Raw genomic sequence first — 24,054 nt, 5'->3', positions numbered from 1 at the left:
AAGAAATTAGAGATGTGAGAATAATTATAAAAAACTAGGAGTTAGTTCCGACAAAGATTATGCAGAAATAAAATGTAGAATAAACAGAGCAAGAACAATAACTAAATGCAATGATGAAATGAAAATACAATGGAAACTGATGATCTACAATGCAATGATTAAGAGTACGTTGCTATATGGATGATAAATGTGAAGAATAAAAAACAACTAAAGAAAAAATAGGAAATGGACGCCTTAAGGAGAGCAGATATAATATCAAGGTAAGATCGGGCCAGACACAACATAATAAAACAAACAATATAGAACATTTTGAGGAAAAGCAGTTGATTTGGCACAGGCACAAACCTGAATTTGAATATACATTTTTCTTATTAATTCCACTTTTTCCTCCAAATATATTTGATGGAATAATAAAAATTCTTTTGGAAGATGGTGGAAAGCATAAGATCACATGAATCAACTAGGACTGAAATAATAATGAAAAGTTTATCACAAATAAATGAAAAATTTGGTTAGATTAATATTTCGTTTTAGAATCAATCCTTACCTGTGCGATTAATTTGACAGATTCTGTTTTTTCGTTATTATATAGACACATTTGATCATTTAACTGAGCTATGGTATGTTCCAATTGTCGTTTTTCTTCATATTGTTTTTGTAAATTCGTATTCAAACCAGATCTTTCACGGTTCCAATCGGATTCCTGTAGCCGACACATTTCCAATTGTTTTTTCAAATCTAGTATCGAATCCTAAAATAATTCAAATTTGTAACAGTCCAGCGATAAACAAAGAAAATATAACACTCAAAATGTGCAAAAAGATACATAATTAATCAAACTTTCGATGAATATTAGTTATTAGTAAGTAAATAGAGAATAATTCATTTTTTATTATTTATAAAAAAAGCAGGAGGATCAGATGAGATCATCAATAAGATGATAAAATATGAGGAAAATGAACTACTGAATAGACTACACTTGTTGTGTCTGGAAAAACACATGCCAGAAAGATGGAATAGTGGAGTCCATATACAAAAAAGGAAGCCCAAACATGTACTCTAATTACAATTTACAAGATTTTTACTTTAAAAAGTATACGGAGACTCAACTTGGAGAATGTCGATATGGGTTTAGCCCTAGGAGATCAACAATAGATGTTATTCATATTCATAATCAAATTATAGAAAAATGTTATGATCAAGATATGAATATCCACATTCTATTTATAGATTTCAAACAAGCTTTTGACAACTTGAAAAGAGACATACCACTGAAAGACATGTCAAAACTGCAGGCCTCAAAAGCATGAATAGAGATCACCAGAATAATGATGACTGAGTGTAAATCACACGATATAAAATGTGGAGTCAGACAGGGTGACAGACTATAAATCTATTTAATATATCACTGGACGAAGTAATAGAAGACTACAAGCTGACAGGTATAATTATTACTAAACCAAATATTGCCATGAGCAGATGATTAGGTGATAATAACGAAATAAATATATGGAGTTGAAAAGAGAACAAAATGGTAACATATATGCGGGGAGGTTATATAATATTTGGAAATAACAGTTTAAAACCATAATAAATAAGGAGAGGCAATTACTCAAAGGAACGAAGCAAGCTACCGAGTATACCATACATTCCAGCTTCTAATGTTGTCCAAAAAAATCAGACGACGTACTAAAATGAAAATCTACAGAACGGCAATAAGGCCAACACTAACATATGGAGTAGAATACAATGAATCTAGCTAAAAAAACTGGTAAGGGACAATATAGGATCTTTATGAACGCTGAAACTAGAGAAATCTTAAAATAAGAGACTATGAACGAATCAAAAATAGCAGAATGGGTGCTCTTAGGAAACCGACTCAGAGGAAAGGTTAGAAGAAGAGCTCGAAATGAACACAATATGTTCTACTATATGAGAAAGGTACTTTTACATCAGTAGAAAAAGAAATAGGGATTTTAAAAAAAATTTTTGATATGATTTAAAAGAAATAACAAGTTTTTTTTATACCTTATAGCCTTTTTCCATGTTAGTCAATTGTTTAGCAAGATGTTGATTCTGATGGTCTTTTTCTACTACTAGCTGTTGTAATTGTTGATTCGTATTTGAAACTTCCTCCAAGTCACTTTTCATCTTGTGAATCAAATTTTCAGTCTGAAATATAAAATATTTTATATTAGTATAAGTATATAGTATATAGTACTTAATACAAAAAAAATCCAACTACTGTGATAAATCAAAACAAATCAACTAAAAAAATACTAAATCAACATAAAATAGATTTACAAATCAAGTTATAGCAGAGGTGTGAATTTTCAACATAACAGAACAATATTGGAGTAATTAATATAAATAATGGAGTATGCATCATCAAATAAAGGATATTTATGATATTTCAGCAGTACTGAAAGCGAAATTATTGAGAAGTACAGAACAAAAAGATATTGACCAAAACAAAAAAAAAAAAAAAAAAATTAAGTTCAGTACAGAATAGATTATGAACTAGATGGAGAAAGAAACTGAAAATTTAAAATATCAAACTTACTTCCTGCACTTTAGATAAACTAACTTCGTATTGTTGAATTTGCAACTGCAGTGCACCATTGTCCTCTACCAATTTGTGAGTTTTCATAATTTCTGCATTCAATTCGGCTTGTAGTTGTTGAATTTTTTGAATGTTTACTTGATATCTATTATTTGCAGCTTGAATTTCGATCTGTTTAGTTTGAACAGCTTCTTCCATCGCCCGGATTTTTTGTTGCAATTGGGATTTCTCGAGTTGTTGTTCAGCTCGAATTTCACGTAGCTTCGCTTGAGCGCCAGTCAGGGCTTGATGCTCTTCGGCGAGTGCCTTCTCTTTCTCTGCCAGCTGCTTTTTCAATTTTTGGATCGGATCGGATTTTCCCTAAACATCACGTAATTTTTTTATAATTTATATAAGGTTTTTGTTTGGATTGTAGTGGTTAGGTTGAAACTATTAGGATCTCATCTAATTGTGATATTACCTCGCTCCAATCATCGATGATAGCCGGGGCCTCAAGCTGCTTGTTGAGTAATAGATCAATAAGCAATTGTATCTCAGTCTTAGACAATTCAGCTTTACGCACCGAGTTTATAAGTTCATCCCTCTCTGCAGCTGCGTGAAGAAAATAAAAAAAAATATATGAAAAGAAATTGTAGTAATCTTTCGAGGTTAAACTATTTCTACACGAACATGTGAAAGGTACAGCTATTTTGATATATTGTCAATTAATTATAAAATATAATCAATCGGTTATTGTGAATATATCAAAGATGTCAATCATGCAAAGCAAGCAATATGCAATATGGAAACTGAAAGTGAATAAAAATAAATAATTACATAGAGAAGATATTAAACCTTATAAATTCACTTCAGGTAACATTTAGAAAATAGAAATATAGAAAAATTGATATATTACAATAGAAGAAATGTATAGTAAATTTGGAAGGATTACAGTGAAATAATGGTTTCATGGTAGCAGCAAAAGATACAGGTGTTGGAAGAAAGAAAAAATTGATAAAAAAAGTATCTAGGAAGTAAATTTGGCAAGAAAAATTGAGGTTATGAATACTAGCAATCTTCAAAGTACTAAAAACATGATATTATATACAGAAAAAACACAAATAAAGAAAGAGAAATAAAATTATAGAACAATAGAGACAGAAAGTTCACAAAAAAGACAACACATAGAGCAATTACCACTCAATTAAAGTTGAGTCAAGTAGAAGTACAAATTTGAACATGGTCATTGGTTTTGGTACCTCCAATATATGCTTGGGAGAAAAAGTATTGGGGATACTTACCAAAATACGGATATAGTTAGAATTTAAAATTTCTAAAGGAAATCTACCACTTTCTAAAAAAGTGATCATATGATGAGTGTAACACTAAAAGCATATAACTATAAAAACCAGTTGGAAAATCCCCAACGTGGCTTACGGAAAAGAAAGAAGTATGGAGGATCAAAATAAATCACAAACAGGTAGAAAAATCAACGCACCAAAAGAGTAAAAGATTTTATCCTTTGCCTTGTAACAAATTTCCTATAGAAATTTCGTCGAAGAATTCTACTGATGGTTAATTACATATTCAATATCATGTTTTAATTAGCTCTAAATGAATTAGGATAAAACATTAATTGAAAGGTGCATCAATCTTTCAGATTTGAATTTATTTTGCCACTAGAAGAGTGAGAAAAATAAGTTTCAAATGTCCAACAACTTACCTTTGAATGGAACGTAAGTAAACAACAAAAAAGAAATGACATAATTGAACAAATGATAAAGACAATATTGGTGAACAAACTTATTTTTTGTTAAATTTACGGTGAATTCTAAAAACAAACCTCTACTTATTAAAATGTATTATAGGTCTGAATATATGAACTTATACCAAACCGATTGAATAGTTAAGAATCTAGCAAAGCACTTAGCCTCCATGTCGTCAACTCAAAGCGGACAAGTACAAAGGAAAACTTAATGAAACAATCTTTATTCTGGGTTCCTAGTAGTTAAGAAAGGAAACAAAGGCGACAATACACTTATCAGGCCCAAAGCTGATCTGCCAACTAAGAAAATTCTAATAGTTTCAGAAATAAAGAAATAAACTGGTGGTACCTTTACGGGTCTCTAAAACTGAACTTGTAGAAACAAGTTCTAACCTCTCAAAGGCAGCACTGATATTGGAATTTGTTAAAACTCTTGAACTGGAAAGCGAGCGATAGATGTAGAAAACAGCTTTGATATGGGGCATAATAGACTTTAAGGTATCTCCTAATCTACATTTAGTATCAAATTATGAGCCTCTCACAACTTAATAACATATTTTCCATTGAAATGAAAATGGAAATATAGAAACAATGTCAACACACATGGTGTTTCTGTGGAATCGAAACAAAATCAATTGTTATTCAGGAAAATTGGAAATATTTCTATACAACATTTAAATATTATTGGAGAGTTTTCTAGAATGTTGACCAATTTCCACCAGATCTTGTTTGTTATGAAAAGAATTCAACTCATCAATAAATGCAGGTATATTAATCCTTGAAGAAACAGAAAAAATTTCCAACAATAAGTTATCAGACTCTAACAAATTTAGAGTATATTCAAAGCCATCAGTTATGGGTGCCTCTATGAAAATATAGTGGGGGTCATCATGGCTAGGCAATCAACCGAACCCAGAAGACTGGGGTTGGAAATTGTTAGATAATACTCTGGAATTCATTCAAACCTAACCTAACCTAACCTTCTCTGGAAAAAGACAATTTTTTTCAATTCCAAAAAAGGTTGTAGTGCCAAATGAGTGTACCAATTGCTAAGGTCACTCTTGATCAACTATCCAGTTGAGTACAGTAGAAAAAGACTCCTGTGGTTTTAACGAAGAGACCAAAGACTCCATCACATTTGACAATTCATGAATATCCAGCAAGAGGAAGAAGAAGAAATCGACGAAGACATGACTGTTGAAGTAGTACGAATCTGATTAAAATATCTAAAGAAATCAAAACAATAGTTTACCCAGGAAAAAGTTCATCTTCTATCGAAATAATAGTGAAAACTGGAATATTTTAATGTTCCAATATTCATTTACTTAAATAACTTACTTAATTGTTGTTTGGTATTGAATTCGCTCTTCTTTTTCTTCTTTTCTTTACCAGGATTACCGACGACGATACCATTCGTTTGCGGCACCAATGGAATGGCAGCGACGATGATTTTTTCTTCAGCTTTCTTTTCTTCGGAAATGGTGGTTTTCTCAATTTTGTTATTATCGATAGGTTGCAGCTTGGCATTCTTCTTATTCTTCACAGCAACGTTAGTTTCAACATTGGATTTTTTTTCTTTCGTTACTTTTTCACTGACGGGATCTGGTTTGAATATATCGTCTTTCTATAAAATATATGATACTGTAATTAAATCCAGAATGAGATTTTGTGAAAAAAAAAACACAAATATCATAAGCTGAGCACCTTATAACAAATAAAACGGTGAATAAAAACCATATGGAAAGATATTTTCTGATACTGTTAGCGACTAAGCAACTATTTTATTTTAATTAGATGATTTAGTTTACATTCTGACAAAACTTACGCTGTTTGATCGTAATAATTCGAAGTCGTCTTTCGGAGGATTTTCCTCAAAATGATTTACGATCGGCGTTTCAATAACTTCGAGTGCGATTCTTATAGGCGATTTTTCTTTGTTAACCAAAATCGGTCGAACTTTTTTCGATTTTTTCTGCTGAAATTCAAGCTGGTATAATAGCAAAGCGAGAAAGTGCAATATTAGAATAGATTCATATAATTGTTAAAACTTCTAACATGCAACTTCCAATTTAGACTTGCGTGCATAGAAATCGGCCCGCGGTAAATAACCACCAAAAATATACACTTAACACCAAAAAAATAAAATCTAAAATTACAATAATCCTAGTTGCTTCAGTCACCAAATCTTAGCGAGTGCGCTATTTCTGCCTAGATAAACCTCTATGGTTGCCATAAAATGTTGGCATAGTGATGCCATATTAAGTTACGTCTCCGGTTTAAAAGTCCCATCACAAGCGGCACCGCACCACAAGCGCCGCGCTCGCGCGAATAATCAATCAGTTACGTGCGAGCACTTGCTGGTGTGTTTTGTATCCTCGTCGTGGGAGATCTTTGACGCACACAAAGAGCAATATTTAGCGAGTGGAAAGTACAAATACTCCAAGAATTAAACCAAATTGGTAGCACGACACACGCAATTGCCCAAAGTTTCCCAAAGATTATATTTTCAATTCGGTTTAAGCATTTTCAACCACCTTTAGATACAAGAGCTAAGTGTGTGTTCACATTGACGACGCTTAAGAGGTGAGCGTCGAGCGATGCCGCTTTTGCGATATCATCGCGCGCGTTGTCCTTTTTCGAATTTGGTATCCAAACGATTATCATTTATAGAAAGTACACGACTGCGAAGGCTAATTTTAAGAAAAAGCAAAAATATACAAAGCGTTCATAAACTTAATAGAAATAGACATTCCAAAGGACTGACCTGGTTTGAATTTCCGATATTAACGATCAATAATCTCATTTTGCGACGCTGTTTTAATAATTTTAGAACGTATAGATTCGCACTTAGACTCCATACCGAATAAAAATATAAACATGAGCGCACCACAAAGGCGATGCCGCTCAAAAAAACGAACAAGATCGAAGCTCGAACTGCGCGATGCGTTGCAACGTTGAGCCGTGATCTTTTGCAATTTGAACACAGAAAGATTTTTTAAGACCGGTGGAACGGCATCGCTCGACGCTCACTGCTTGAGCGTTGCCAATGTGAACGCACACTAAGAAAGCATTAATTGTGCAGTAAATTATCACAGAAGACTGATTCTTCTCGCGATTTTTAAAATGTTTGTTATTAGTTTTAGAAGGACTTTGTGGTGGTTAACTAATTTAAAGACAAAAAGCTCGTAGTTAGTGAAACATCTTATAATAAAGGATCAAACTTCAGGAATTTGTTTACTATGTTTAGATAATTAATTATTAACCTAAACTAGAGGGAACTTCACCAATGAACTTGATTCCCGTTCGGGATGTTGATCGTTGGGATAATATGAATGGTTTAAACTTCCACAGATTGAGTTTAAGATTGAATATGGAATAAAATTATTGATGTTTTGTAGTATTCAACATTTATAGTAAGTTAATATTCATACTACGCCCTTTGAAGATGGGTCAACATTTGCGACATGGAAGAATGGGTTTTTTTTCTTCCTTTTAATCAAATTTTGAAACGGCATTGACTACTAATGGTTTTACTGGGTTTAATTGATCCACGGATTTGGAATAATAAAATTTTGGAGAGCCTTTGAGGGTTAGGACACGGGTAACAAAGGCAATGTGTACCGACAATGCCTTCGTATTCTTAGTATTAGTGTTAGTAATCAATTTGGAGACAGTGAGAGAAATATGAGACATTCAACAAATTTTGGAGGAGAGTCTATCATGTTGTGGGATGGAATAACATCAATAAGTCGTGTGACTAACTAAGAAAAACACATTTTTTTACCAAAATTCGATTTAATTCATCGATGTTGTTTCCTTCAGAAGCAATAAAATCATTTCAACGCTTCTCTAATCTCTCGATGCCGTACTTATAGAAGGATTTGTCTTTTGCCTCAAAATAGACTTCAGTTGCAGCGATTGCGTCTTCATTTGAGCTGAATTTCTCACCGACGAGCATTTGTTTGAGACCTGCGAATAGCTAGTAGTCACTGGGGGCCAAATCTGGACTATACGGTGGACGAGGAAGCAATTCGTTCAATTTAACCATCGTTACAATCGACTTGTGAATCGGTGTATTGTCTTGGTGAAACAGTTTTATTTTCTTCGACGTTTTGCCTTGATTTTTGCTACCATGGTGGCATATTCTAGTCTCATATGAGAAAAAACAGATCTCCATTGTTCCAACGTCCAATTCAGACGATCCTGTGCTTGCCGATGAACTGGAGTAATCGCAGGTATTTTAAGGGTCGAGTTATTTCCCTGAAGTCTTCGTCTTACTCTCCACTAACTAATAGTCACTCCTCGCACCACACGGAGTTGTAGTTGCACATGAACGGCATCAAAGTGACGATTTCTTGATGTTGTTGATCCAATAAAGCGGTTGTGAATCGCCTCCTGCCTGTTTCCAGGTCGCCTATGGAAGGATGCAGTTTCCTCATAATGCTGGCGCAGTCTTCGAACTGCTGAGCGGGTCATATCCAATTGTCTAACAACAACTCGCTGACCAAGTCCATTTTCGATTAAAGCAATAACTTGGGCGGCTTTTTGTGGTGTGGTATGCATGAAACCACCACATAAACACGTTCCATTGGTATAACAGTTGCTACGCATACAAATTGATACTCAAACAGCATATTTCTTTTTTTTAATGATGAATTATTTGAAAAAAATTTAGTTAAAATCGAAAGTTTACAGTAGGCCGATTTCTATGCACTCTAGTTTAGTTTGGTTCAAACATTATAAAAAAAAACAGGAGATAGTACAACTAATATTATTTTTAAATATTTTTCTAATTTTTATTATCAAAGACTTTAACGGACTAACAATTCAGTTTAATAGGCCATCGGTTTTTCTGCCTATTACACTGGAAAATTGTATGTTTTAACCCCTTAAATAATATCATAAACTACTGAACATCAATTCGTTAAATTTCAGGGAATTTCAAGGGATAATGTATGTTTGTACACAAAAATTTCAATCACTCCAGATTACTTAGAAAAGTTGACTATGTGATATATATTGAAGCAACCGGATTCAAAGCATTGACCAACGCCACAATCCCTGCTCCAGAAAGATTATTTAGTCACTGGAAACGATCTTATTGAAATATATTTCGACTGAAGGTTTCTGAATTATTTTTATTTTGAAGTGAAAAATCCCTTTTCCCCTTTCGGCTTATTGTTAATATAAGATAAGTATTGAAATAATTCTATTGAATTATAACAGTTCAATTGTGTCTCTTTTGAGCAAAATGTTTGTTTTAATTAATCTGTCAAGTAATTTCTCTATGTTTTTCATTTTCTTTGTGTTTCCTCTTTATTTCTCTTTGTCTCTAAAGATTCGTTCTCAACTTTCCTTATACAGTTGAACATCCTAAATCCGGGCGTCTAAAACGCGGAATGTCTAAAATTCGGAACGATTCTTTCGAATCGTAATTTTTAGCTTCTGTATTTGACATTTGATGGCGACTATATACATAACGATAGCACGAAGATTCATAATTTCTTCTCATTTCCAGTTATATTTTTTTATTTATGGTTTCTTTACTATTACTTTTATTTGTTATTTTAGCTGGTGTTTATAAAGTATTTAATCTTTTTATTATTATTATTTTATAAATGTTTTTGTACAGTATTAAACGCGTTTTTATTATATTTTATGAATATCTCCCCGTTTGTTTACATTATTATGTAATGAGATATGATTTCTTGTTAGCGCGATAGATGGCGCCACCACATTAAATGTTCGTATGGTCTAAAATACGGAAAAATCTAAAATTCGGAACCCATTTTTTCCGGATTTACGATGTTGTACTGTATATACAAATTTTAAAAATGTTAGTTAGTTATTTGGGTCTTTCTATATTGCACAATCGTCCGATTGGTGTATTTTTGAACTATTATGTGTTAGTTTTATTTTTAACCAATTCAGAATAATTAGCTTATTGTTACGTCTCCGACATGAAGCAGGCCCTGTCCGGTTATAACGGAATACTAAAATTTGTCGAAGTCGTGGCCCGTCTGATTTTTTATATATGTTTTTAGGCCAAGCGCCGGGTAATTTTTTTGAAAAAGTTATAAAGAACGAATTTGTTTGGAATATGTTCAGAAGTGACCCCTGAATGTAAATTCAAGAGGGCGTCATGGGAGGCCGCCCGCGGTAGCCGCCATTTAAAAAAAGGCTTTTTATCAAATATCTCGCGAACCGCCCCTCGTACGACAAAAATAGTACTGATCATTTTTATAGATAATAATTTTTGCCATCTTTTTTATTTGTGACTTTTTTTTGTATAACGCACAGGGTTTTGAATTATAGCGTTCCAAAAACCATATTGTAAAAAGTTTGGAGCGCTATAATTCAAAACCCTGTGCGTTATACAAAAAAAAGTCACAAATAAAAAAGATGGCAAAAATTATTATCTATAAAAATGATCAGTACTATTTTTGTGGTACGTTGCGCGGTTCGACGAAAAGCGATTCTCAATACGGCTGCAGCCGCGGGCGGCCTCCCATGACGCCCTAATTGGATTTAAATTCAAAAATCCATTCTTTGCAAATGAAGCTATCCGGCGCTTGACCTAAAAAACATATGTAAAAAATATCAAACCTAACCTAACCAAAATGCCATTATAACCGGACAGGACCGGCTTCATGTCTGGGGACGAGTTTATAACAATAAGATAGTTGATTGAAAAAAATCTCGAAATAACAGATAATTGCAAAAAAACACATCAATAGTACGATTATGCCTCTTTCATTGCAGAAAGTCCCAAATAACCAACTTCATTTTCAAAGTATGCTTGAGAGTAAAAATATATGAAGAAAGTAAAAAATGAATACTAAGAGACAAAGAGAAATGAAGGGGAAATATGGAAGAAAATGAGACTGAAAAACATGGAGAAATTTCGTAACAGATTAACACCCCTGAATATATTCCAAAAAAATCCGTTCTCAAAGGGCTTTGCATTTTGAACCTATTTTTTTTGCTCTACCGCTTGGCCTATTTATCATAAAAAGCAATTTGTTGACATTGTTTTAAAGTAATTCATTATAAAGTTTAGTTATTTATTTGTTTTCGTTTGTTTACTTTTTAGATTTCTAGAAATGTTGATATATGAGTTGAGCATGTTTAGCGGAATTAGTTAGTTTATAATAAATAGTCATAGTGAACGGGACGAAATAGAAAAGTAACCGAAGAAATTGAATAAATTAGTCAAAGTGTAGTGCAAAGTGTTTCAATAAATTAAGTGAGAAAAGACAGTGTTTATAAATTCACCCCACCGATAATAATAATGTGAATAAAAAAGAAAAACATTATTTTATATCTCATATATGAGGAATCAAATTTATGTTAATCTGCAAGGTTTACATCAAGTATAAAAAAATTTGATATCATAAAATTAGAAAAAAAAGTGAAATCAATTCATTTCTTCATTTTTTGTTATTAAAATTGAAATAACAATCTCCTGTTTTTTATATATATGTTTGAAGATAAATAGTATGGAAAAAAGTCAGTTAGATAACAGCAAAGCTTGTATCTAAACCCCAATCTGCAACCAAGCAAATTGTATGATTTTGAAATGAGACATAAACATTATTTCTGCCCACTGAAATATTATTCAGTTGCTAAGAAAACATCACAATAAATATATAAAATAAATAGCTTATGCATGAAAAATTATCTAAATGATTTCAAATATAATGATGACATAATCCAATCAGCACTTAAAATTGATTTCATTTCTAACAGATATTTTAATAAAAATTAAAATTATCTTTATTCAAATTATACCAATTAGATAAAGTTTCTGAGGGATTCCCCGTGGCAATAGGAACTATAACAGGGATATAATCTGAACCTACTAATCTTTGAAATATAATTAGACCTAGTACTGAAATACCGAGAAGATCAAACACCAGTATATTATAAAGATTTAGCAAAAGGTCAAGAAAAGCAATCGATTTATCTTGGTGTGAGTAAAAAGATGGTCCATAGGAGTTTCAAAACAACACGAAAGATATTTGTGTCACTTTGAAAAATATTTAAACAAATAGGGCATTATTAGTGCAGAAACTATAATACGGGGATGGTCCCAAAAGTACCTGGCCCATTTTCGCAACTAGATTTTCGTTTTTCTCTTTATATTTAATTTCAACAGGATGGAGTTTTGCTTTGTCCAAGTCCACATCTTTCGTGCTTTTAATTAGTACACCTTCCATCAATTTCCTCTTTTTGTAATTCGAAATGTACGAGGATGGTACTTGGCACAGCAAAGACAACACTTTTCCCAGCGGTGAACAATAAGTTCAATACCTTTTTCATCGTCAAGTTCCTTAAAATAGCCATTAACTGCCGACATCACCTCTTCATTGCTCACCAAGCTATTTCTTCAAGTCTGCGAACAGCAAATCATCCTAGGGGGCTAAATCTAGCGAATAGGGTGCATAATGCAGCAATTCATTATTTGATTAATTTTGGACATTTTGGACAATAACGAATGTGTGAGCAGGTGCATTGTCTCGATGAAACACTTTCTTCTTAGCTAAATGCGGCCGTTTCTGTGAAGATTGTGTACTTTTTAATACAGTGGTATTTTTTCAAACAACTACTGCCAGTTTCTACCTGGCCTGTATGTCAGGTCAGGTACTTATTTCATAGATAAAAAGAAGCACAGAAATCTGTCTTTCCAGATACTTTCTTGTCGCCATCCTGACCAATCCTGCAGACACCAAGCTAGATCGTGGTACCCAGACAGCTGGACAAAGGATCATGCAAGTTTTCACCACTCTGGAAGGGTTCTAACGATTTGCCCATAGTGGTATTTGACCTCAATAATATGACAATACTGCCCAAGACCACAACAACTTGCTGTCAAAAAGGCATATGGGCTTCTCTGCATCATCTAAGTTTGCAGATAGGTTCGATGGTTTGATGTAACAATTCCAGAACCCTCTGCTCTTCCGATACTGGTGATGAAAGAGTCTGAGTGGCTGGGGGACGTGGACAGAGGAGCAGTAACACTAATCGAATAGTTTCTTTAGAAAAACATTATTATAACAAACAATATTTGATTTATGATTGATTTTATATTTTTTTATTTCATTTTTAATTTGACATTTCATATTTGACTTGGGTTTCTGATCTTAATTGAATTGTCGGAGGTTAAAATGAAAATTTTATTAGTAAAAAATACGCTAAAATATGTAAATGTATAAGAATAAGAAAAATAACATTAGTAGTAAAAGTTTATTAGACATTTGAGCCCATTTTAACATATTTCAAACTTAATCACATCGTATGTGATTGTTTATTATCAAATAACAATATGAATAATATTTTTATATTTCTACATCGTTTCGAATTTCAGGTAAAAATCGTCACTTGTTAGGTAACGTTTAGGGAAGGGGAGGGGGCACAGAAAACGTTACGTCATGTTACATGATGGAGCGTAAAAGTCAAAAATCCTCAAAAATTGCGTTACATAATACTTAAACTTTGATAAATATAAATTTAAAATATTTTTAATTTTATCTCATATATTTGCTATTGTATTTTAGAAGAAACATACCTTATTTTGTTCTTTGATTGAAGGTAATTTCAACTCCTCTGTAATAGGAACTTCTTCAGCCTCTTCTTTAAATTCCACTCGAAGTTTAGGAGTGTTTTCTTTATTAGCAGTATTTTCAAATTCATTTATTTCATTGTCTTGTACTGATTTTTCTTTCTGTAATAACATTTGCTTTAGTAATAAAAGTCAAAACCGCATGTCTCTAGCACTCATAATAGTACTGATATAAAGTGCCAATCGAGTTTTGTCCGTCAAGCTACAGCAGCATCCACAATAAGTTGTTTTTACCATCCTATCGTGTCGTGTCATATGTCGAAGCTTTGATCCATAAAAGTTGGTTATAAATGTTGTATTGCACCAAAATGTACCAACACCACTATTATTGCATGTACCAAAAGTATTTTCCAAGTATTCTTAAGGGAGAAAAGTTACAAAACAAATGGTATAATGCAATGAAAAGGGACAGTAGAAGGAATACTGTTTTATCAAGTACAAGTAATCGGTTTTGTTGTGAAAATAATTCTGAGGTAAATAGGTACTTTCATTTTTTAAATAGCATATTAAGAACTTAAAACTAATGATACAGGGTAGCTTGACATAATATTTTAACAATAATAGTTGCTTTCCAATTACACAATTTGAGCACCCAGTGCATATAAAATATATCCAGACTTCTAACCTTTGAAGATTTTCTTGTAAAATTAAGTTGTATTTATTTTCATTAAAAAAGAATATACATTCTGTATAATTAATTTGATTTAAAACATTGGGAACATAGTTTATGCACATATTCGTTTGTTGCCATTTCAATACGATGGATTATACCAATGATTATAAATGTTTTAGATATATTTTAATGTTCCAATTCTATAAAATAATGTAATGTGTTGATTTTAAAATATTCATTAGGAATCATGATTTATAATATCTGATAATGTATTGTCACACGTATCTTTGTAGAAAAAACCTATACAAACGATCAGTATTTATTTAATACTACACTTGACATTATCTTCATACTTATAGATGGAATAGTTAATGTTGTTAGGATAATAATCCAATATTGACAGTTTTCTAATTATATTTCTCGAAAATATTCTTTCAATTCTGATATCATGAGTTGAAGGAATCTTTTGAAAAACAAGTCAAATAAAACCTCTTAAACAACTGCATATTCAAGTGTTATGTTTAAATATACGAGTGTTTCTAAATTCATGTGACAAAATTCAGGAGGTGAAGTTAGGATGGGTCTTTCCTATAACAAAATTTTCACAGACCACCCCTTTCCCACCCTTAAAAGGTGGTGACTAAAATTCAGTATATATTTTTCCCAAACATGTATGGCAACAACATATATACGTTGGAGAGATGTATTAAAATGAGATATAAAATGTCTTATTGATACTCTCCTTAAAAAAATCTATTAAAAATTCTAAATAAATAAATTTTAATTAAGATATGATTTGATCTATAACTATCTTATTCTATGTCAGTTTTTCAAAAGATGAAGACATCATCTTTAGAATTAATCTGCTAGTACTGGAATGCAACAAAAACCACTGGGTGTTACAGTTCAATAACAATTTATCACTTTCCCACATAAAAAAAAATGATTCACTGCACAACCAACCATAGAACAAGTACAAATTATTTTCTGCTTCATAATAAACACTTACTAATTAAAATAATGTTTAAATAAAAAAAGATCTCTTTGACACAATTAAAGATATTTGGATAGAATTAACATTGGAAAATATTGAATGTAGATGTATTTATAAAGGTTTTTTAGCAATTAATAAATTATAACTATTTAAATATATTATAAAATTTACCTTTTTGTTTGATTTCTTGTTTTTCTTTTCCTTGGGTTTAGATTTCGTGCCTAAAAGACTATTAGTTTGTTGACGTTGTTCAGCAACAGCTTCTTCATAACTTTTTTCTTTAATTCCGTATTTATATATTAAAAATAGAGAGAAACAGGCTACCATAAATAAAGCAATAAATATCAAAATTGATAAATCCATTTTTCCTTAAATAAAAATAACCCAAATAAAAATCTGAGTCAATTTTAACGATTCTTGTTTTTCTATTCATCAAAAATCAGTCATCTTTATTTATTTAGTAATTGAAAATAACATGAAAAAAGAAATATTAGGCACACTGAGAAGTTTTATTGTACTTAAAGATGTGAATTATTAAATCGTAGAAGTTTACATTTTTATTAAAAAAATATTAAGCCACGTAGCAATGATCGGCTCTAGGAGCTACCGGGACTATGTCGTGTTTATTATATAAATAGAAACTATAACTTGTGTTAACTCACCATCAATTATATATTAAAGTTTTTAATGGATATTACAACTAAAACTATACAAATAACGTCACAATTGATTGGATACACAATTTATACGGTCATAAAGTAATTCGATGGTGCGAAGTGAAGAACTGGAAAGTACAAAATGGAAAATTAAAATCAACATAATGGGGAATATTTTTTAAGTTGGTATTATGTAGCTCTGTTCGTTAGTTAACACTGAAATAGCTACTCTTAACGTCACTCAAACGATTACATTTAAAAAAAATTTAATATAAATATTGAAACATTCTTTCTTGAGGCTCAAATTATAAAATGAAACTAATATTCAATATTTTCTAAATAAATTGTGTAGTTCCATCGATTTCAATTTTAAAGCTTTACTCAAATTGGAAGTTAACACACTTCTACATTATTCTTATAAATATTAATTTGTAAATTTGGTTCGACAGAATAGTTTATACAAAAGCATCTCACCATCAAAGACACTAACGTATCCCGAAAAGTTCTAATAATATTTTGCAAAATAAATTTGATATACTACATTCTATTAGAATCATATAAGAAATAAGTAATTGAAGTTTTCTACATTTCTACAGATTTTAACAAGTAGAAATGAAAGAGAAATGTATTTTAATTTTAAACAAAAATATTTATTTCGCTTCCACTCAAAACGCGTGTTAAGTAATGTTTTTAGAAAAAAATACAACAAATTTGACAGTGACATACTGACACGTATACCTGACGTATAAATAAATGTAACCTCAAAAAAGTGAAACGTCAAACAGGGTAATAGGATTTAATTTTTCTTTTTGTGAAGAAAATGATCAAATTAAGACAAAAGTAATACAGAGAAATATGATCAGCTGATAGTTGTTAAAAGCTATTTTGTTAATTTTTAGAAACAAATATGATACAGCTTACGGTTTATTAAAGGACAAAGAAAGTGGTAGTGACGACGGGGAAGAAACAGAACTATTTGTAAGACATAAGCCACATAGAGTAGAAATTCCAACTATAGAGAAAATAGTTGAAACAGGTGATACACTGCAGGCACTAGCTATTAAATATCGTTGTTCTGTAAGTAATTATATTAATTAATAATGGTTATTAATATTTTCTCAAAAGATAAATATATGATAACTACAGAAAATGTTGACTTTATCATTGAAATATCGACTTGCTTTCTAATATTTTTAGGTTTCTCAATACGTCATTATCTTCAGTATGTGTATTTTAGGTAGCTGAGCTTAAACGAATAAATAATATTCACAACGAAAATGAAATTTTCGCCAAGATAGTTATAAAAGTACCTCATAGACCTTTTACCTCAGCTCTAGCAAGTGTTCATGTTAGTGGAAATAGTTCACCTGATTTAATTAATGCTCCATCTACTAGTAACTTGATAGATGTTGATTCAGTAAGTTTAAAATTGACAGAAAGCATCGCTACACAAAAAAACGATGAAGTAAATGAAATAATATTTAATAGCCAAATTGCTCAGAAACCCACAGAAAGGTTAAATCCTGAAGTAACAGAAGAAGTTGATGACAGTGAAAAAACTCATTTACTCCCTCAAATTGCAAATAATGTAATAGAAACTGATCCGGTAAGTACTTTTGTATCACATTTATATGTTTTTAACTACTGTTCATTTTGAATTTCAAGATGGTTAAGGTAGTTTTTGTTCTTATTTTTTTGGTATGTTAGATTTTCATTTTTTAAAATGCAAAATTTTTATACTTTCAATCCTTAGTCATGTGATGTGTTTGCTGTGGTTGTCACAAAGCCATAAATAATAGGTGTAATCACATTATTTGACTGGTTTTAATGTTGATTATATTTCAATATTTGCTTTTATATAATATGGAAGGTAATTTTCAATTTGCTTTTTGTGACAATATGGTTAACATCCTCAAGAAATTGGCACGGGACTTTAAATTTATCAAAATTTGTAAGGTTGTTCTACTTTGTTCCAAAACTACTGAAAACCAAACTTCTAAAGAAAAGTAAAAAAACCCGATGTTTCAAAAATTCTGCTTTAAAATAGGTTTTTTTCAATTTCTGAAAAATGGATTTCTTTGAAAAGAGCTATTGTAGAAGAATGTGGAGAAGCCTATAAAATTTAGGAAAAAGGTAGAACAAATCAGATAATGGTGATTTCTTGAAAGTGTGGTGGTAATGAGATATTAATTGATTGATCAATTTTCTCATCGATTTTGTTAAGCAGTATTCCAAAACAATTTACACCAAGTTTGAAACAACTGAGAATAATGATTATATTCACCATAAGTCGAAAGTGTGGTGCTAGCTTAAAAATTTAGTTTTTTGTGAAATTTCTAAAATGTATTTTTTTGGGAAAGCGATATTCTGGAACAATTATTTTTCACAAAATGTGTGGAAAATAATTTTTTTAACGCTGAATACTCAAAAGGATACAAAGAATGAAACAAGGAATCTATTTGGAGCAGCAGAACTAAGGAAAATAAAAAGATTCAAAAGAACAGAGTGACTGGGTCGTCACATACAGAGAATGCCAGATTTTAGAGCAACAAAAAAACTAATGGACATAGAACAAGGAGGAACCAGAAGAAAAGGAAGACCAAGGAAAAGATGGTACGCAGAGGTAATGGAAGACCTAAGAGAGGAATTCAGGACTAGAATACAAAAGCATAAAATAGGAAAGAGTGGAAGGGGAATCACTTCCATGCTACCATGATATTGGCCTAAAAGGACCGCATGAAGCACCTACATATGTATATTTTTTTTTGAACAATATAGAACAAAGTTAGAACCGCCAGATACCTTAAAGTTTCAACTCAAACAACGTTTTTTTAAGCTTCATTCTAATTCCTTCACGGTTTTGAATCAAAGTAGAACAGTCTGAAACAACATTTTTATTCAAAGTGCGGTGCCAACTTAGGGAGCCAAAAGTCTCTTTCTCGTGAGTATTTTTTGACTCCATTTTGAATCATTTCTATATTTTTTTTGTTCATATATAATAAATAATATTTCTCCTTAACTTTTTACTTCTTAGACCTGTTTTATATGGTTTGTAGATAAATTATCTTAATTTTAGTTTCTTTTATTTAAAATTTCGTTATAAAGCATAGAATCTTGACGTTTCGACCTACTTCGGTCTTTATCAAAATAATATTCCAATGTTGTTTTAGTCTTTTCCACTTCTATGGACAACTTGAAACCATTTTGTTTGAAATTTTGATTGGAAAATAAAGTTTTTGGGTCGTTTTATTGATACATTGATACACTCATACCATTAACACCATTTGTAACCAATCTTTTTAAGAAATGAAAAGGCAAGATAAAAATATTAGTCATGAACACAATGTACCGATGTGTTTTATATAAATGCTTTAATTACTACCCCCTCATGTTACAGTTATAACTTTCAGTGTTAAACTTTTGTTTTTGGTGAGATTTTCATGAATCCAATTATTTTTTCTAAAATAATTTCTCAAAATAATCAAATACATCAATATTTTTGTTGTTGGCATATTTTCAAAATTGATTTATCCAACAGTATTAATTATAACTAAAGGTTTTATTTTAGGTTATATCCGTTCTAAATTGTAATGGAGTAGACGGGGGTATTTCTTGGAAACTTCTGATAGTGTTCATTTTTATACTCATCGTAGCATTACCATTAATTTATATATTTTATATAGCCGAACATCTCGAGGAATACCATCCTCATCCTCACGGTTCATGATATAAGTGGTATTTGTTAGAGCATATTTTAAATTTAAATTATATTTAAAAACGATCAGATAAGAAATTTTATTCTCAAAACATATTTTGAGAAATTTTAAGATATTAAAAAATAAAATTCACTAGAAAGGGAAATTGTGTCTATCTATTAAATTCACATTTTCCTTATCACTGAAAATGAATCGTTCACTTTTATTTGAAAAAATTGATCCGAATATATGAAAATATATAATATATAATTGCAACTGACGTGATATAATGTTTAGGTTAGGTGAAAAAGGTCTGTGAAGTTTTTTGTATATTTTATTTTATTATTAAAAAAGTTTATTCTGTATTCAGTTGTGTTTTTGAAATTTGAATCTTCCTATTGATTAAATTGATCAATTAAAAAAAAATAGAAAACAAATTATCCTTTAATTAAATTAAAATATTGTATTAAGATATTTCCTACCGAAGATGGTGTACATAGATGCTTTGCCATTATAAAAAATCGTGAATGCCTTGAACTTAGACAATCCTGCAGAGAAATCTTTCCTATATCAGGGCCATAACTCATAAATCCCTTCCCCCACAAAAATAATTTCCTATCCAAACCAGAAAGAACCCAACAAACCTCAGTCTCTAATGCATAGACTACCAACTGTCAACTTTAAGGTTCCTGGAGCAATTCTGGGGAAAAGTGTAATTGTTTTTTTTTTAAATTTACAATTGCAGTTTCATATTTTTTTTAATTGAAACCATGAAAGTATCAACTTTATAACTTAAAATCATTTGGTAAGGTCAACTTCTAAAGTCAGATAAAGTCATTGGATATTATATTCTCTATGAGGAAACAAACATTTCTAATTTTTTTTAAATTTGAATAGTTTTATACTAAAAACATTTATAACATTCCATTCCATTATGTAGAAAATGTTTTCTAAATAAAAATTCCTATTGTCGTTCACTGTAGGGTCAGAAATGCTGTGGAAAGTAGGCAGATCTTGGTTATCCTTTTAAGACTCTGGAATGCTACAGAAAATAGGCTTAGGAACTTTTAAGGCTCATAAATGCTGCGGTAAAAAGGCAGAGGTACTTGGTATCCTTTTAAAGCTCAGGAATGCTGTGAAAAGCAGGCAGATGATCTTGGTTATCCTTTCAAAGCTCAAAAATGCTATGGAAAATAAGCAGAGGAACTTGGATATCCTTTCAAGGTCCTGGAATGCTTAGGGAATAGGCAGAAGAACTTGGTTATCCTTTCAAGGTTCTGGAATGCTGGGGGAATAGGCAGAGGAACTTGGTTAGCCTTTCAAGGCTCTGGAATGCTGAGGGAATAGGCAGAGGAACTTGGTTATCATTTCAAAGCACATAAATGCTGTGAAAAGTAGGCATAGAAAGGCTAACTGCATTATGATGCAGATAAACTTCCAATGAAAGGGATGGAGAAGCTTATAAGAGCTGAGCCAAGTAATGCTGAAGAAATACAAAAATTTAAATATTAAAAATTATTTAAATATAGAGCCAACAGGAAAGAAATAATCTACAAGTTTTGAGAAATATCAGTTCAGATAATGAACTGAGAAATTGTAGGGCTTAGAAAATTGGAAGGATGCAGATTCGACAATGAATAGACTTCGATAAGCAAATTATTCATATCAACATTGGGCTACTTCCATTGGTCTTCATCTTCCATTCTAATTTCACTAATAGTTGTACATATATAGAAATATAATTTATCTATTGATAACAATGATTAAATTGAAACGTGTATCAGATATTTTGATTGCGGGTGCTGGTGTAGTGGTAGTTAACAGTAAGGTTCCGTTAACTCGCAAGCAAATTATTAACAAAAACATCTCAGTATCTAAGCTATATTGCCTTTTTTATTGATAAATTTGGTATAAAAATCATCTTAATGAACAGTTATTTATTTGTTTGTTTCAAAAATTTGTAAAATTTTTGTAGAATTTCATTCAAATCAACATCATCGTCTATTAGTTGAGTTTCCTCTGGAACTAAGTAAGGCTTTTCAATGTGCGATCGTTTACCATATCTAAAATATAATTACAAGCATATTTATTAAAATTTTCACTTCATTAATACTTAAACTTTAAATAACTTCTACTCTAGTGCTTGAAATTATCTGGCTATTCGTATATTTATACAAGAGACTTGTTTGGTGTAAATAATCTGTCTCCAAAAATGATAACTCGGCATCAAATTGCACGTTAGAGTTGCTAAAGAAGTAGTAAACAGTGTATTTAATATAAAATTGATCTAGGAGACTTCTGTTTTGATATACTGATTAAGAAATAAATCAAATTTAGAATGAGTGCTATAAATTGTCTTGTATTAATTAAATGATGTAATTTGAATAAAAATTGACTTTCAATATCAAAGTTTTCAAGAGAAATTATCAAAATAAAGCCGTTAGTCAAAGAAATAGCTCAAAACTGTTGAAGAGAACAAAAGAACTTCCGTTCACGGTACATTACACTGAACAAATACTTTTGCCACAAGTTTTGTTATTTTAGACCTTATTATTTCCAGTTTTGTTGTGATAAAGCTATTAGAGTTGCTATTTAAAGAAATGCAAATTTTCCGCCCGGAAATTTGGCTTCGTTGTTTTTTTTTTTTCGACTACGCAGTGTTGTGCTTAGTGTACACGATAAATATAGTCTAGATAGCAAGTGTATAATTACTGGTGAAAAATGACCTGATTGGCTCTTTTTCATCCAACGAAAAGGGGTTAACTCCATCTAAAGTATTAAGTTTGTAATGTACCATTTGCTGCCGGGTTATCACTTTGCAATTTAAAAAGTACTAACTCATGTTTGAAATTGAACGTAACAGTGGAAATAGATTTCTAAATTTTGTGGATTGCTTGAATTATTACTGAAAAAATACAATACACAGTTTCCGCTGTATTAATTTCACTAAAACAAATCTAAAAAGTATCTATGGAGTCCTCTTCATCATAACACAAATAAATAACTACCGGAAAAAAATCAAGAAAAGTTAATACGTGTACAAACGAAAAAATCTGTTGTTTACCTCACCGCCGTTATTTTGACTTTGGCTACTTTATTAGATTGCCTAATTAGTTTTAGCTTTCTTTGTGTAAATTATGTGACATATTTTAAATTGAACTAATGTCCTTATTTCCATCACTAACCAGAAAGTAAGTCAATCTAACCTCAAATTTTTATGTTACATCACATAAACATAATGTCACAATGACACTAACATAACAGTACCCTAAGATTATTATACAGTACCTCACAGAACATACCAGGGTGCTTTCTGTGCAGTACCTAAGTATATAAATTCAAGTTGATATTGAGGATATTTAAACTTTAATAAGCGAAACATTTTCTGCGAAAAAAAATCAGTAAGTTAGTTTAGATAATTCCAACAGTCAGGTTCTGAATTTAGAAACGCAGTTGATTCAAAAGTGGAACTACACTAAGAATAAAATTATCATGAAAAATGATAATAAAAATATTTAGAAAGAGGATAAATAAATATTTTAATCGCTTAACAATCAAATATAAACTGTCGTAAAAGTCATTATTTATTAACAACATCAGAAAACCCCAAAACGCAGAAAATTAGTATATAAAGTTGTTAAAAAACTATCAATGAATACACATTGAAAAATATTATTAATTAAAACTGAAATAACAGAAAACATACAAAACAACAACGTACAATTATCAAATATTTTTGGTTTATTGGTATATAAAATATTAACGATTATGTTTTGACGTTCATGTAGTGATATATAGGGTTTTCCGGGATTATTTATTTCGTCTAATACACTACATGAACATCTATTAAACATTCATAATGTTGAAATGTATAATTTAGAAAATATAAGTTCTGATATCGCAACTTTGAAGGCCTATAACTCGGAAACGAGGGATTGTATGAGAATTTTTTTATGTGACAGCATAATTTTCACGTCATCTACTCACTCCAGAATTTTTTGCATCAAGTTCCGGACTTACCCTGAATTGAAATTGATATATGAATTGAAAAATTTTCAAAATACCTGGTGTTTGTTAAAGATGCTTTCTTACAATTTATATACTTAATAAAATTGTCTTCAGTAAGCGTTACTGGTTTTGGACAAGCTTCAACCGAAAAGTTAATGT

The 24,054-nt window shown here is 31.0% G+C and overlaps 2 protein-coding genes and 1 long non-coding RNA gene across 15 annotated transcripts in view; 1 reads left to right on the top strand and 2 right to left on the bottom strand.

The window, feature by feature from the left end:
- Positions 1-16,377, bottom strand: part of LOC130445011 (ribosome-binding protein 1-like) — a 32,738-nt gene extending 16,361 nt beyond the window's left edge. For 5 of the 13 annotated variants that reach the window (XM_056780467.1, XM_056780470.1, XM_056780463.1 and 2 more), the window contains exons 1-9: positions 16,199-16,360; positions 15,708-15,904; positions 13,876-14,031; positions 6,133-6,282; positions 5,646-5,931; positions 3,024-3,154; positions 2,564-2,923; positions 2,029-2,172; positions 548-751 (exon numbers count right to left, since the gene is read on the bottom strand). In XM_056780467.1, the coding sequence (XP_056636445.1) occupies positions 548-751; positions 2,029-2,172; positions 2,564-2,923; positions 3,024-3,154; positions 5,646-5,931; positions 6,133-6,282; positions 13,876-14,031; positions 15,708-15,899 (1,623 nt within the window). In that variant the 5' untranslated portion in view covers positions 15,900-15,904; positions 16,199-16,360. Of the gene's footprint in view, positions 1-547; positions 752-2,028; positions 2,173-2,563; positions 2,924-3,023; positions 3,155-5,645; positions 5,932-6,132; positions 6,283-13,875; positions 14,032-15,707; positions 15,905-16,198 lie in introns of all 13 variants that reach the window. The other 8 variants (XM_056780471.1, XM_056780461.1, XM_056780465.1 and 5 more) reach the window with 4 other exon arrangements.
- Positions 16,378-16,911: 534 nt separating this feature from the next.
- LOC130444974 (lysM and putative peptidoglycan-binding domain-containing protein 3) lies at positions 16,912-20,256 on the top strand. Its single transcript, XM_056780377.1, has 4 exons — positions 16,912-17,032; positions 17,092-17,269; positions 17,430-17,798; positions 19,761-20,256. Exons 1-4 carry the CDS (start codon positions 17,013-17,015, stop codon positions 19,917-19,919), a joined length of 726 nt encoding a protein of 241 aa, XP_056636355.1. The 5' UTR covers positions 16,912-17,012; the 3' UTR covers positions 19,920-20,256.
- A 1,504-nt stretch (positions 20,257-21,760) lies between these two features.
- Positions 21,761-23,274, bottom strand: LOC130445387 (uncharacterized). Its single transcript, XR_008910044.1, has 2 exons — positions 22,952-23,274; positions 21,761-21,950 (listed from the first exon to the last, which is right to left on the bottom strand). It is a non-coding gene; the product is annotated as an uncharacterized LOC130445387 (long non-coding RNA).
- Positions 23,275-24,054: the final 780 nt, after the last annotated feature.

Source organism: Diorhabda sublineata, chromosome 6 (assembly GCF_026230105.1).
Source record: "Diorhabda sublineata isolate icDioSubl1.1 chromosome 6, icDioSubl1.1, whole genome shotgun sequence".
Taxonomy (NCBI): domain Eukaryota; kingdom Metazoa; phylum Arthropoda; class Insecta; order Coleoptera; family Chrysomelidae; genus Diorhabda; species Diorhabda sublineata.
Note: the sequence above shows the minus strand (reverse complement) of the source record. Positions and strands in the feature narration are given on the sequence as shown.

Bases quoted from the DNA above. Each gene is read 5' to 3' on its own strand.
- LOC130444974 (XM_056780377.1), top strand. From the start codon at position 17,013: ATGATCAAATTAAGACAAAA. The intron at 17,033-17,091 runs GTAATACAGAGA...GTTAATTTTTAG, and splicing joins ATGATCAAATTAAGACAAAA to AAACAAATATGATACAGCTT. The intron at 17,270-17,429 runs GTAAGTAATTAT...TGTGTATTTTAG, and splicing joins CTATTAAATATCGTTGTTCT to GTAGCTGAGCTTAAACGAAT.